Here is a 13,786-nt window from a genome sequence, read left to right as displayed (position 1 = left end):
AAATTGTGTGATATGAAATATTCCAATTCATGTTTTATTTATATAGATTTATATTTATGTTTTGGTCATAGCACAATACCGCTTTTATTGTCCAATAGAGGGCAAAAATACAAAGAAAAAAATAAGAACTATATGTGTATGTATAGCACTGATGCCACTGAACATGTCGAGTGGTTGAAAGTAAAATAAATATTCAGGAATAATACTTTTACAATTTTTGTAAAATTGTATGTTGCGTTATATAAACTTATTCACATCGACTGCAGCACATGGGTTTTAAAATAACAGCCACTCAACTAAGTGGAAATAATATATTATTATTTCCATATATTATTAATATATTATTATTATTAATATATATAATAATTTTGTTTACATTTTATGAAAATAAAATAACATAAATTATAAAATAACATAAAATACATAAAAGTAAATTTACTTTTCTGAGAATGTTTAGGCCAGCAGAGAAGGCCTTGCTGGCCCTCAGGGTCCGCCACTGCATAATTATGATGACCATCTTTAATATACTGCATTTTTAAAAGCACCTCCTTGCACATGACACAACAATGGGTAGGTAGGTTATTGTCACACATGGATGCACAATCAGGGGTGGGAGGCTGTCTCCAAATGCCCACTTCATGACGGGGAAGTTTACATCAGCCACAAAGGGGGATCTTCTTAGATCCATCCATCCATTTTCCGATCCGCTTTATCCTCTCAAGCGTTGCGAGGGGTTGCTGGAGCCTATCCCAGCACGCCGACCTCTCCGACAATATTAGTGCTGTCAAGTGATAAAAAAAAAAAAAACTGTGAGATTAATTATTTATGATCTGTAATTAATTGATCTAATTAATCTCTATTTTAATCTAATCTAAAAAGTGCTGAGAAAAACCCTATATTCATTTTTAATTCATTACATTATTGAGTCAGATCAAACGACAAAAAAAGTGGCATTATAAAGCATTTCATTGTTTGTAAACAGGCTTCAGCAGATGCAGTCCTAGCCATTCACTTGCTGCTGTAGTTGAGACTAGTCCCATGTCCTACCTGCAACCTTTAATTTCGACCACCAGGGTGAATATCACCGTCTTGTCTGTTTTTGTAAATCTCCAAATAATTACAAAATAAAAATAACAATAGAACATCAGGTCCATAAAAAGTGCTTAGGTTAACATATCAAAAACAGAAAGAACATTTTTCTGAGCAATACAAGTACTCAAAACTGAACTTGCTTTGGATAATAAAAAATAAAATAGAGACCCTTAAATCACAGTGCTGTAAGTTAGCACTTCAGAAATATCAGTGTTCATCATGAGAAAATAAAGTGCTGAAATAAACATCAACCACTTCTGGTAGGCTACCGAGGACACAGCAGCTATGCTGACTTCATGCCTCGTACGCGGGGTGTTCTCCTCGAGTTTAGTTTGGCGAAGAGCTTTGCTTTAGCTCGCTATATTGCTAACATTTTCGGTGCAGATGTTAGCTGTGGATGCACTCGCAACTGGGTGCTTTGCATTAATGTGGGAGGCTAAACTTGAGCTGCTTCGGTGGTCAGCAAACTCCTCCTTACAAATTAGGCACAACACTGTACTTTTATCCATAGTGCCGTCAGGGCATTTTTGAAAAGTAAATTTTCCATTCATTGTGCTGAGATGCTCCTCCATTTTCACGTCTCCTCTCCTCAGAGCTGCTAACTTAGCCCGCCCAAATCCAATGGGAGCCAATCAGCTTATGCTAAACAAGCCCAAACATAATGACAGCCAATCAATGTCCGCTACAGGCTGTGACTGACAGTTGTTTCCCCACCCTCAGCGACTCGAACACAGGAAGCCAACAAATGAAAAGAGATTTTATAAAAAGGCAACCCACCTACAGAAACAAAGTTAGAGATTAAAAATTTGATTAATGTGATTAAAAAACAATGCGCTAAATATGACTGGAATTAATTATTCGTAATTAACGCAATAAATTGACACTTCTAGACAATATCGGCCGTAACATTTAATTCCCAAATAATGAATGATTCCGAATTTTACAGGACTGGTATATCAGTGTGAAGTTATACAACCTTGAGACCATCCCCACATGATGTACCTTTGAAAGACAAAGGAAAACATGGTCTCTCTTGCTCAAGTCCAAAGTAAATGTGACATAAGTGAACCTGCACCATTTTCAGAGCTACACAAAGTATTCAAGAGGTGCCCCAAGCTGATGCATCAGTTATGGAAGGAAGATCCTGCACGTTAATATGGAGGAGAGGGAGATTTGCTGAGTACAAGGAGGCATGCTATAGGCGTGTGGATTCCCAAAGAGGAAAACACAAGAGACTCTGAGCAGTTTATCATCATTTTGCTGCTCATGATTGAAGGGAAAGGAGTTCTTTAGCACGTTGCCAACCCTCTGGCAGAGTATCGCATCAAAACAAAAGTATATTGCAATATACGAGAATTTATATGGCAATGTATTAAAAACATTCATTACAATATAAGACAAAGTTGGTCATTTATTTGAAAATATATTGCATCATGGGGATGGGCAACCTAATGCTACATCTTAAGTAATATACAATAACATATTTGCTGTCATTTCTGTCCAAACAAATATTACCTTAAATGATACACCCATCCATCCATTTTCTAATCCGCTTATCCTCACAAGATTCGCGGGGCATGCTGGAGCTGGAATTGAACCCCTGCACCTCTGCACTGTGAGGCCGACGCGCTAACCAGTCAACCACCAGGCGGCTTAATTATCAGATGCAGTCCTAGCCATTCACTTGCTGCTGTAGTTGAGACTAGTCCCATGTCCTACCTGCAACCTTTAATTTCGACCACCAGGGTGAATATCACCGTCTTGTCTGTTTTTGTAAATCTCCAAATAATTACAAAATAAAAATAACAATAGAACATCAGGTCCATAAAAAGTGCTTAGGTTAACATATCAAAAACAGAAAGAACATTTTTCTGAGCAATACAAGTACTCAAAACTGAACTTGCTTTGGATAATAAAAAATAAAATAGAGACCCTTAAATCACAGTGCTGTAAGTTAGCACTTCAGAAATATCAGTGTTCATCATGAGAAAATAAAGTGCTGAAATAAACATCAACCACTTCTGGTAGGCTACCGAGGACACAGCAGCTATGCTGACTTCATGCCTCGTACGCGGGGTGTTCTCCTCGAGTTTAGTTTGGCGAAGAGCTTTGCTTTAGCTCGCTATATTGCTAACATTTTCGGTGCAGATGTTAGCTGTGGATGCACTCGCAACTGGGTGCTTTGCATTAATGTGGGAGGCTAAACTTGAGCTGCTTCGGTGGTCAGCAAACTCCTCCTTACAAATTAGGCACAACACTGTACTTTTATCCATAGTGCCGTCAGGGCATTTTTGAAAAGTAAATTTTCCATTCATTGTGCTGAGATGCTCCTCCATTTTCACGTCTCCTCTCCTCAGAGCTGCTAACTTAGCCCGCCCAAATCCAATGGGAGCCAATCAGCTTATGCTAAACAAGCCCAAACATAATGACAGCCAATCAATGTCCGCTACAGGCTGTGACTGACAGTTGTTTCCCCACCCTCAGCGACTCGAACACAGGAAGCCAACAAATGAAAAGAGATTTTATAAAAAGGCAACCCACCTACAGAAACAAAGTTAGAGATTAAAAATTTGATTAATGTGATTAAAAAACAATGCGCTAAATATGACTGGAATTAATTATTCGTAATTAACGCAATAAATTGACACTTCTAGACAATATCGGCCGTAACATTTAATTCCCAAATAATGAATGATTCCGAATTTTACAGGACTGGTATATCAGTGTGAAGTTATACAACCTTGAGACCATCCCCACATGATGTACCTTTGAAAGACAAAGGAAAACATGGTCTCTCTTGCTCAAGTCCAAAGTAAATGTGACATAAGTGAACCTGCACCATTTTCAGAGCTACACAAAGTATTCAAGAGGTGCCCCAAGCTGATGCATCAGTTATGGAAGGAAGATCCTGCACGTTAATATGGAGGAGAGGGAGATTTGCTGAGTACAAGGAGGCATGCTATAGGCGTGTGGATTCCCAAAGAGGAAAACACAAGAGACTCTGAGCAGTTTATCATCATTTTGCTGCTCATGATTGAAGGGAAAGGAGTTCTTTAGCACGTTGCCAACCCTCTGGCAGAGTATCGCATCAAAACAAAAGTATATTGCAATATACGAGAATTTATATGGCAATGTATTAAAAACATTCATTACAATATCAGACAAAGTTGGTCATTTATTTGAAAATATATTGCATCATGGGGATGGGCAACCTAATGCTACATCTTAAGTAATATACAATAACATATTTGCTGTCATTTCTGTCCAAACAAATATTACCTTAAATGATACACCCATCCATCCATTTTCTAATCCGCTTATCCTCACAAGATTCGCGGGGCATGCTGGAGCTGGAATTGAACCCCTGCACCTCTGCACTGTGAGGCCGACGCGCTAACCAGTCAACCACCAGGCGGCTTAATTATATATTATGCATGAAATGATACACAATTTATACATCGTAAATTTCTGCATGCATGCTGAAACAATGTAAATTCATGTGTTCAGGACATTCGCACATAAATTTACAGAGCGCTTCATCAACAATAGTCCAAATCACATTTTGTGTGATATTATTAACGTTTTGATTAATATTGTCAAAAGTAGGTGACTCAGATTGTTCTACATCAGGGGTGCCCATTACGTCGATCCTGATCTACTGGTAGATCTAAGACAGGTCCCAAGTAGATCCGAGGAGTGTCGAGGAGAAAAAAACAAACAAACAACCATTTGTGTGTCTTTGTACATTTTAGTAATATATTTTTGTGTTAATGTATGCTGAACCCTAATCATCCTATCAGTCTCATTTTCACAAAAAAAAAAAAAAAACTTAAAAAATTAAATAAAGCAGGTAAATCTTGAATTTACGGTGGCGCGTGATTACGTCACCGGAAGTTGTTAGCGCTCAGCAGTCTGCCTTTGCAGCTTGTGATCAGAGCTGTTGCGCTCTATCATTTATCGTCATTATTCTCATTCAGAGTTTGCTTCGTGTACAATTCACTGAGGGCACGGGCAAAAAATAGGAATCTTGGAAGGCCCAGGGAAGCACTTTAAAACGGTACGTGTGAGCTACGATAGTTAACAGGCTGCAAAAGTGCATCGCATGCCTCAGTTTCAGGCTGTTTCTCATTATGGCGTGTGTGTGTGTGTGTGTGTGTGCGCGCGCGCGCGCGCGTGCCGGTAAGGGTAGATCCCGGGAGGTTAGTTGATCGAAAACAGCACCAAAATATATATATTCTGATCGTAACATCTATCCATCATCTGAAACACTCTATCCTCACAAAGGTCGGAGGCATGCTGGAGCTTATCTCACCCATTTTCAGGCAGTAGGTGGGGGACACCCTGAACTGGTTGGAATTCAATCTCAGGGCACATGTCGACAAAAGACCATTCACACTCACAATCACACCTCGGGAGAATTTAGAGTATTCCATTAACTGACCATGCTTGTTTTTGGAATGTGGTAGAAAACTGGAGTACCCGGAGACTGCACTGAGGAAGAGCGCAGCTGGAATCGAACACTGCACCTCTGCACTGTGAGGCCGACGTGCTAACCAGCTGACCACTGAACTGCCCTAGGCTAATAATAATAATAATAATAATAATAATAATTCTTTTCATTATTATTTCGGGGGCATTTTGGCCTCTAATTAAGCCATTACAAATCGCCACACATGAATAAAGAAAATAACATGCACACAATAAAATGAAATGTAACATGCTGAAAGACAGACACACCTTATAAAACAGTGAAACACTTTATATTGCCGGGGTTATCAATTGAAGGTCAAAGAAGTCCATATGTATTCAAGCTGAGGGCTGGAAGATCATAGCATGCATTGTTTCAGCTACAAATATGTTGTCGTCATCCACTTGACACATATATAACATTCCATTTACAATGGGGCCTTGAAATCTGGGTGTAATTAGTTTCGTGACTTGACCACGTGAGAAATCCAAAACACTTGTATCTCAAATCATCTTTTCCGATTGAATTGAATTGAAATGCTATTAAGCTTTCCTCACCCCCAAAAAACAACAAAAATGGGATAGTGTGCACATTTATCAAGAAAAAAATATCACTCCAGTATATTTTTTGATAAAATCAAAAAGTAATGACACAAATAAATAAAAATAGATTAGTTATTGTCACACTGCATCATTTATTAAATGCTGCTACTTCTGTGTTACCCGCCTTGGCCACCTGGGGGCAGAATAAAACAGACAAACGGAAACTGCTCTTTGGTGGAGCGGCAATAACTTTTCGTCAGCACTTGGAGATGAGGGGCTGTAGGACCCCGTTCTTGATGGAGATGCATGAGAAAACATAATACAATTTGAAGTAAGGACAAAGTATGTGCATGTGTTTTTCAATTAACAATGTACTGAACACAACGAAGGAGTCGACTCGAAGCAATCAAAAAATAACCACATACAGCGTTGTCCCCCCGCAGTGTGAAGGGTTCGCTTGCGCTAAAATTCTCTCTCTCTCTCTCTCATATATTTCCCACTCAAATATCAAAACTCCTGACCAGCAAACCAACATTATGTGCAATAACTCCAGACAACACAGATTCCATAGTTGACACGTTTAAAAATTTTCGATAAAAAGGCAGGAAAGAAGTGATATGTGGAAAATGGTTCTTTAATGAACAAACAAGATATTATTCAGGAAAATGTGGGGAGCACACTGGCTCTCAACACAGGGTTGTCAAGTGATTTTTTCCCCTCTTAGGGCTGACAAACAACCCTTTCGACGTCACTTTGTGATCTGTGAAATGATGCTTCCACCTGTCTGTATTCTGCCAAGCAGAGGAGCTGTAACAACTTTGTCCGTCATGAATTTTTCTTCCTTTGTGATTGTGGGAGAAGATACTGCACCCCCATCATGGAAACGGTTCACCATGTTTTGATTCAGTCGGCGAAATATGACAATAATTCAGAGGGAACCACAGTGCATGTCTTAAATCTTGCGTAATACTCCCGTCACCTCCAAAATGGCGGATATGTCTGTTGACGTCGATGTGACGCTAGAGATGTGGCAGATAACTGGTGACCTTGTTAAATGAGTGCTACCTTTCAAAATGTTCATTTCATCACTTTTATTTTTTTTAAAGAAATACATATAAGCCTTGTAACAAAAGAAAAGTCCTCCAGATATTATTGCATGTAATGTTCGACATCATTGGATTTTTTTATTTCACAATTACTGCTGACCATGGCATTGCATGCTATCCTATAGAGCAGGGGTGCCCATTACGTCGATCCTGATCTACCGGTAGATCTAAGACAGGTCCCAAGTAGATCCGAGGAGTGTCGAGGAGAAAAAAACCAAAACAACCATTTGTGTGTCTTTGTACATGTTAGTAATAATTTTTTTTGTGTTATTCTACGCTGCACCCTGATCATCCTATCAGTCTCATTTTCACCAAAAAAAATATTTAAAAAATAAAATAAAGCAGTTAAATCTTGAATTTACGATGGTGCGTGATTACGTCACCGGAAGTTGTTAGCGCTCAGCAGTCTGCAATTGCAGCTTGTAGTGATGGGAATGCCGGTAAGCGTAGATCCCGGGAGGTTAGTTGATCGAAAAGTAGATCTTCGGTCCAAAAAGGTTGGGCACCCCTGCTATAGAGAATGGATTTTTGCAACTTCTAACAGAGTCAAATAAAATATGAGGCAAAAAAATGTTTACAGATTTACCCTCTACAAGTTCTCAATTTGATTTCTCAAGATGGAGGCTTCTGTTGCCATCTCTTCCTCTGATCTCCACTTTGAGGGCACATCCTCATCTTGGCCATCGTGTTTTTGGAGCTGCAAATACAAATGACAGCGCAATATTCAAATGTGATTTGTTTTACTTTCCTCACATGGCATGAAACATGATCTGGAATGTTGTAAGGTGAATGTTGCAAGAAAGGCACAAGACAAAATGATGGGTGGAAACGCTAGTGTAGTGGTCATAGAAACCATTGATAGATACAATCTTACACAGTATTACCTCAACTCAACTTTATTATAGAGCACTTGAAAACAACCACCGCTCTGTACAAAGTGTTGTACGTGTAGCACAAATAATTCATACGACAACAAAAGATAAAACAAGGAATTAATAACGAAGACAGTCGAAAACAAAAACGGTAAAACTCAAAATCAAGCCTCATGCTGAGAGCCAAAAGCTAAAAAATAAAAATGACAACAGAAATATTTAGTCTTTGAAAAAAAAAAAAGATGCAACCAAACTAATTAGGAAAGCCGTCATTGTGCGGCAAGACTAATAACTCAAAACAAACAGGCAAAACAACAAATGAGCTCACTGGGGGATACAAGTGGAAGCTTTTGACTGGACAAACCAAACAGACTCAAACTCTATGCTCAGGAACCACGAACCTTTTTGAAACCCAGAGTGCCTTCCTGTGTACTGATTAATGCGAAGGGCTACCAATTTGATGCACACTTTTGAAAAAACAAATTTCTCAAATAAGCTTTTTATGTTACATTGAATTATAATAATATTCATTTGTGTGAAGACACTGATCATGTTCATGTTATCTCACAATAATTGGGCATCAGACAAATATCAGTATGCAGTACTGTACAGTACACTTATAAATCTCGTCCAGTGCCAATGATCATGTCAAAAACAATTATCATCCATCACTGATAAGCTATTTTTAGAAGAGGCCCACGGGCGACTCCTGTGTTCCATGCCCCAACCAGGGGCTACCTGGTTCACGTGCACCACATCAGTATAGATGATAGGTCTCAAACATACGGCCCGCGGGCCGGAACCGGCCCCCAAGGAGGTTCAATCAGTGAAAAAAAGTGAAAAAAAATGCATAAAAGACAGGGAATGAATATTTTTTATAAGGCGCAATTCATGGAGTATCCGCTAGGGCAGGGGTGTCAAAGTCAAATGGACAGAGGGCCAGATAAAAATTTTTGCTGCGAGCCGAGGGCCGGACTGATCGAATGTTCATTGAAAAATTGAAAAATGACCACATATAGTTTATTGAACCAAAGTTAATTGACTGAAAACCTAACAAATACATTCCAATATGATCAGATAAATAAAGCAACATTTTCTTATGGCTCTGTCAGTCAACTTTAATTTTCAACAGGCACAAAAAACAAATTTCCTTTGGATAAAAACACCCATAACATGAATGAAAGAAGCCGGTATTATTCAAGGCACCATCAATCGCCCATATTTTCTCTTTTCGCAAAATTAGGCTAAATTTACTTCCAAGAAAAACAAATAAGAGCAATTTTCGATCATTTACTCGCATCAAATACTTTTAAAACATAATTGGATTGAAATACAATAAAATAAAGTACAAACATTTATTAACCCATTGATAGATACAATCTTACACAGTATTACCTCAACTCAACTTTATTGTAGAGCACTTGAAAACAACCACCGCTCTATACAAAGTGTTGTACGTGTAGCACAAATAATTCATACGACAGCAAAAGATAAAACAATAAATTAATAACGAAGACAGTCGAAAACATAAACGGTAAAACTAAAAATCAAGCCTCATGCTGAGAGCCAAAAGCTAAAAAATAAAAATGACAACAGAAATATTTAGTCTTTGAAAAAAAAAAAAAGATGCAACCAAACTAATTAGGAAAGCCGTCATTGTGCGGCAAGACTAATAACTCAAAACAAACAGGCAAAACAACAAATGAGCTCACTGGGGGATACAAGTGGAAGCTTTTGACTGGACAAACCAAACAGACTCAAACTCTATGCTCAGGAACCACGAACCTTTTTGAAACCCAGAGTGCCTTCCTGTGTACTGATTAATGCGAAGGGCTACCAATTTGATGCACACTTTTGAAAAAACAAATTTCTCAAATAAGCTTTTTATGTTACATTGAATTATAATAATATTCATTTGTGTGAAGACACTGATCATGTTCATGTTATCTCACAATAATTGGGCATCAGACAAATATCAGTATGCAGTACTGTACAGTACACTTATAAATCTCGTCCAGTGCCAATGATCATGTCAAAAACAATTATCATCCATCACTGATAAGCTATTTTTAGAAGAGGCCCACGGGCGACTCCTGTGTTCCATGCCCCAACCAGGGGCTACCTGGTTCGCGTGCACCACATCAGTATAGATGATATGGTGTCAAACATACGGCTCGCGGGCCGGAACTGGCCCCCAAGGAGGTTCAATCAGGCCCGCAGGATCATTTAAAAGTGAAAAAAAATGCATAAAAGACACGGAATGAATATTTTTAATAAGGCGCAATTCATGCAGTATCCGCTAGGGGATACACTGTTTTGATCAGAATAGAAGACAACAACAGTCTCAGTCTGTCACTGAGACAGACCCAACACAGCAGATGCTATCAAGGACATGTGAATAATACTTTATTCTTTACACGTTTAATAGCATTCTCCTTAGTTTGTAAGGTGTAGGCAGGGATTAAATTTTGATTTTATATGCACATGTGTAAATGGTTTAAAAAACCTTTCATTATAAATCTTAAAATGCATTATGAAATTTTTCAATACCAATTACTTGTTAAAGTTTTGTGCCTTTGTACAATCAGTGGGATCAGTTGCAACGCATATACAGTATGTGAATGATCAAAGTAAATTGAACATTTGTCTAAGGAAATCTAAGGTGCTTCATGAAATGTTTTGTAAAAAATATGTTAATTAAATTTCAACATTTTTCCCAGTGCTTCTATAGACCAAAACAAAGGAAATAAATATTATTTTGGTTATATATAGCAGAGTATGGCATAATTTTAATTGTCCGGCCCACTTGACATCTACCGAGGCCGTATGTGGCCCACAATGTGAAATGAGTTTGACACCCCTGGTAGAGATAATTACTGACAGGTGGACAGAAGGAAGTAACCACTAAATAAACAAACAAGTCAAAAGAGGCTGTGGTGAAATATGGGTTAAGCATCACAAAAATGTGGTGAGCAAAGTATTTAAAATGAAATATTAAGTCATTTTCACTATAATTCTACGGTAATTTATTCCACTAATTTTGCTCACATATTACATAAAATTCTATCTTCTACAGTACGTTGTGTGTCAGAGTCATCAAACACATCAAATGTTTTCTCTCAACAGCAAAATAATGGTACCGTATCTTCCTCACGATAAGGCGCACCTAAAAGCATGCAATTTTCTCAAAAGCCGACAGTGCGCCTTATAATCCAATGCGCCTTGTATATGGATCAATATTCTGATTTCTTCGACGTGGTATTTTAAATGTTCTGAAAGCGCTTTGTTCCAGCTGCAGCGGTTGTGAAGGCTCAATATAAAGTTGTATTGTATTGTATTCCCTTTAGCACAGTTCCATCTAGTGGATGCATAACGCAACTGCAGCCACTATTGTAGCTTCCCTTCTGTGCGCCTTATAATGCGGTGCGCCCAATATATGAAAACAGTTTTAAAATAGGCCATTCATTGAAGGTGCGCCTGATACTCCAAAACGCCTTATAGTGCGAAAAATACGGTAATTTGTAACTGTTCCAGTACTTTTGGAAGGGAGTGTGAGTGTAATACAGCCATTGAAAAAAATATGAGACCACCCTTGTTTCTTCAGTTTCCTGTTCATTTTAAATGCCTGGTCCAACTGAAGGTATGCTTATTTGGACCAATATATTTATGACACCAAAAAAGTTGAATTTAAGAGTTGTTTTCTTGATAATTACCAAAGTTTTTCTTGACGATATCCATAACTGTGGCAGTGGAGTAGTGTGTTGATCTTTGAATCTCTCATATGGCTATATGTGTGCATGGGACCCACACCAACGTTTTAATCAAAATATTTCATGGATCCCGAAGGAAAATGTATGTTGTTTGTATTATCTGCCGAAGTTATTTATTAACATCATTAGTTTTTTTTTTCTCCTCCCACCACTTACGTTAAAAGTGTACAAGTGGCCACTCTCTTTTTTGTCACAGGACTTATTTTCAAAAATTGCCCACAATAGGCAATTTTTCCCCCCGTCCCCCGGGACGTGTTCCTCTATTAAGCCATTATGAACCCACTCAGGTCCTACCCTTCCAAAAACTTCTTACACTTAATAAATTTAACTTTTTAATTCAAAATAAAAAAGAAATACCAAGCTGCTGATTTTAGGCTATATTCATAATTAAGGTGAGCGGAGCGCACGCGGCACCCCGCCAGCACATGACGATGAAGACGACAAAACATCAGTGTGATCACTATGTTCAAGTTTTTCTTTTTATCTTAAACTGGCTAACCTTGACCCTTTCATGCAACCTGATAACATGATAAGCTGTCCACTGTAGTGACCGCTGTCCTTGAAAGGGTTAAACAGAATCCAATGTTGCAGTGTAACCAAAGATGGATCATACTTGTAAATTGCTGTTGTGCAAACTGAAAATTCATTTCCAGTCAGTGGGAGCAGACCTGGTCCAAATGCGCTCACCAAATGTCGACAATATATCATATTACAGTAATTAGTGCAAAAGAATTCAGCGGCAGTCACTTTCTGGTCACCTGCGAGTAGTCTGAAAACGGCAATCACAAATAACTACAACCACACTAATGGCGTCCTGAGTTTGATTATGAATCATTTGATTTTTATTTCATCTATGCCCGTCATGCAAACCATGACTCGTCCACGTGTGTGGTGCACAAGCATGGATGCTGGGCAAAACTGATCAATACACACTGGGTTTACTTTTGCCGTACCAACTTCAAACGCGTTAGGTCATGAGCACCGTGTTCTGAGTAAATAACTTTACGAGATACACAGTACAAAAAGTACTGTACTGTCTGCATCCATGCCCTAAATATATTCTCACACTGTTGAAGAGCCTCTTTATTGCACAAAGCACTTTGAGACTGGTCTACCTCCACCCGTCACATGAATTATCACCATATAAATACTTTTGCGGGTTGGGGGTTGTACCTGCCGGCAAAGTATTGTAAGTAGGCAGAGGTTTGTGTTTCAGGGGGCGGAAGCTCGTTCTCAAAAGCCTTTGGACTAATTTATTCTTTCTCTATCATCCCCCTCCTCCTCCTGCTTACAACAGCAGGTAATTCCCTCAGCAGCCCATTTTCGCACTTTATTTGTGAAACCATTCCCACCTTTCAGCAATCCTACCCAAGCGCAAGGATTGGATTTTAATCACTCATGGAATCGTACACCTCCCACGTAATATGTAGGAAAAAAAAAGTCACAGTGCATGAATTCAGAATGAAAATTTGGAGTCACACTAATATGATGTGAAGAGAAACCACCTTAAAATTCACCTTGCAACAACAACAAAAAGCACTTACCAGGGCCACAGTACTCACATGCAACATACACTTATAATGGGGAATGCAAATATCGGAACGTACAACTTTACACACTTTATACACTACTTTGATTTCATGGTGATTACCTTATTTTCCGGACTATAAGTCGCACCGGAGTATAGGTCGCACCAACCATAAAATGCATAATAATGAATTAAAAAAAAAAAAAAATATATATATATACACACACACACACACACACACACACACACACACACACACACACACACACATATATAGTGTGTGTCGTCTCTGCTGAATGTAACCTGCCATTGTGATTCTTTTTGAAGTTGAGCATTTAACCCCCCCACCACAGAATAAACAAATGAGGGAAATTGTATTCAAGTGCAATCCAGTGTCTGCGCCCAGAG

At 38.6% G+C, this 13,786-nt stretch overlaps 1 protein-coding gene across 1 annotated transcript in view; it reads right to left on the bottom strand.

Moving 5' to 3' along the window:
* Nucleotides 1-7,204: 7,204 nt before the first annotated feature.
* Nucleotides 7,205-13,786, bottom strand: part of fhit (fragile histidine triad diadenosine triphosphatase) — a 184,422-nt gene continuing 177,840 nt past the window's right edge. Inside the window, exons 7-8 of the mRNA XM_019879640.1 lie at nt 7,720-7,905; nt 7,205-7,327 (exon numbers count right to left, since the gene is read on the bottom strand). Coding sequence (XP_019735199.1) covers nt 7,798-7,905 — 108 coding nt within the window. The 3' untranslated portion in view covers nt 7,205-7,327; nt 7,720-7,797. The remainder of the gene's footprint in view (nt 7,328-7,719; nt 7,906-13,786) is intronic.

The sequence above is a fragment of the Hippocampus comes genome, unplaced genomic scaffold (assembly GCF_001891065.2).
Source record: "Hippocampus comes isolate QL1 unplaced genomic scaffold, H_comes_QL1_v1.1 scaffold205, whole genome shotgun sequence".
Classification (NCBI taxonomy): domain Eukaryota; kingdom Metazoa; phylum Chordata; class Actinopteri; order Syngnathiformes; family Syngnathidae; genus Hippocampus; species Hippocampus comes.
Note: the sequence above shows the minus strand (reverse complement) of the source record. Positions and strands in the feature narration are given on the sequence as shown.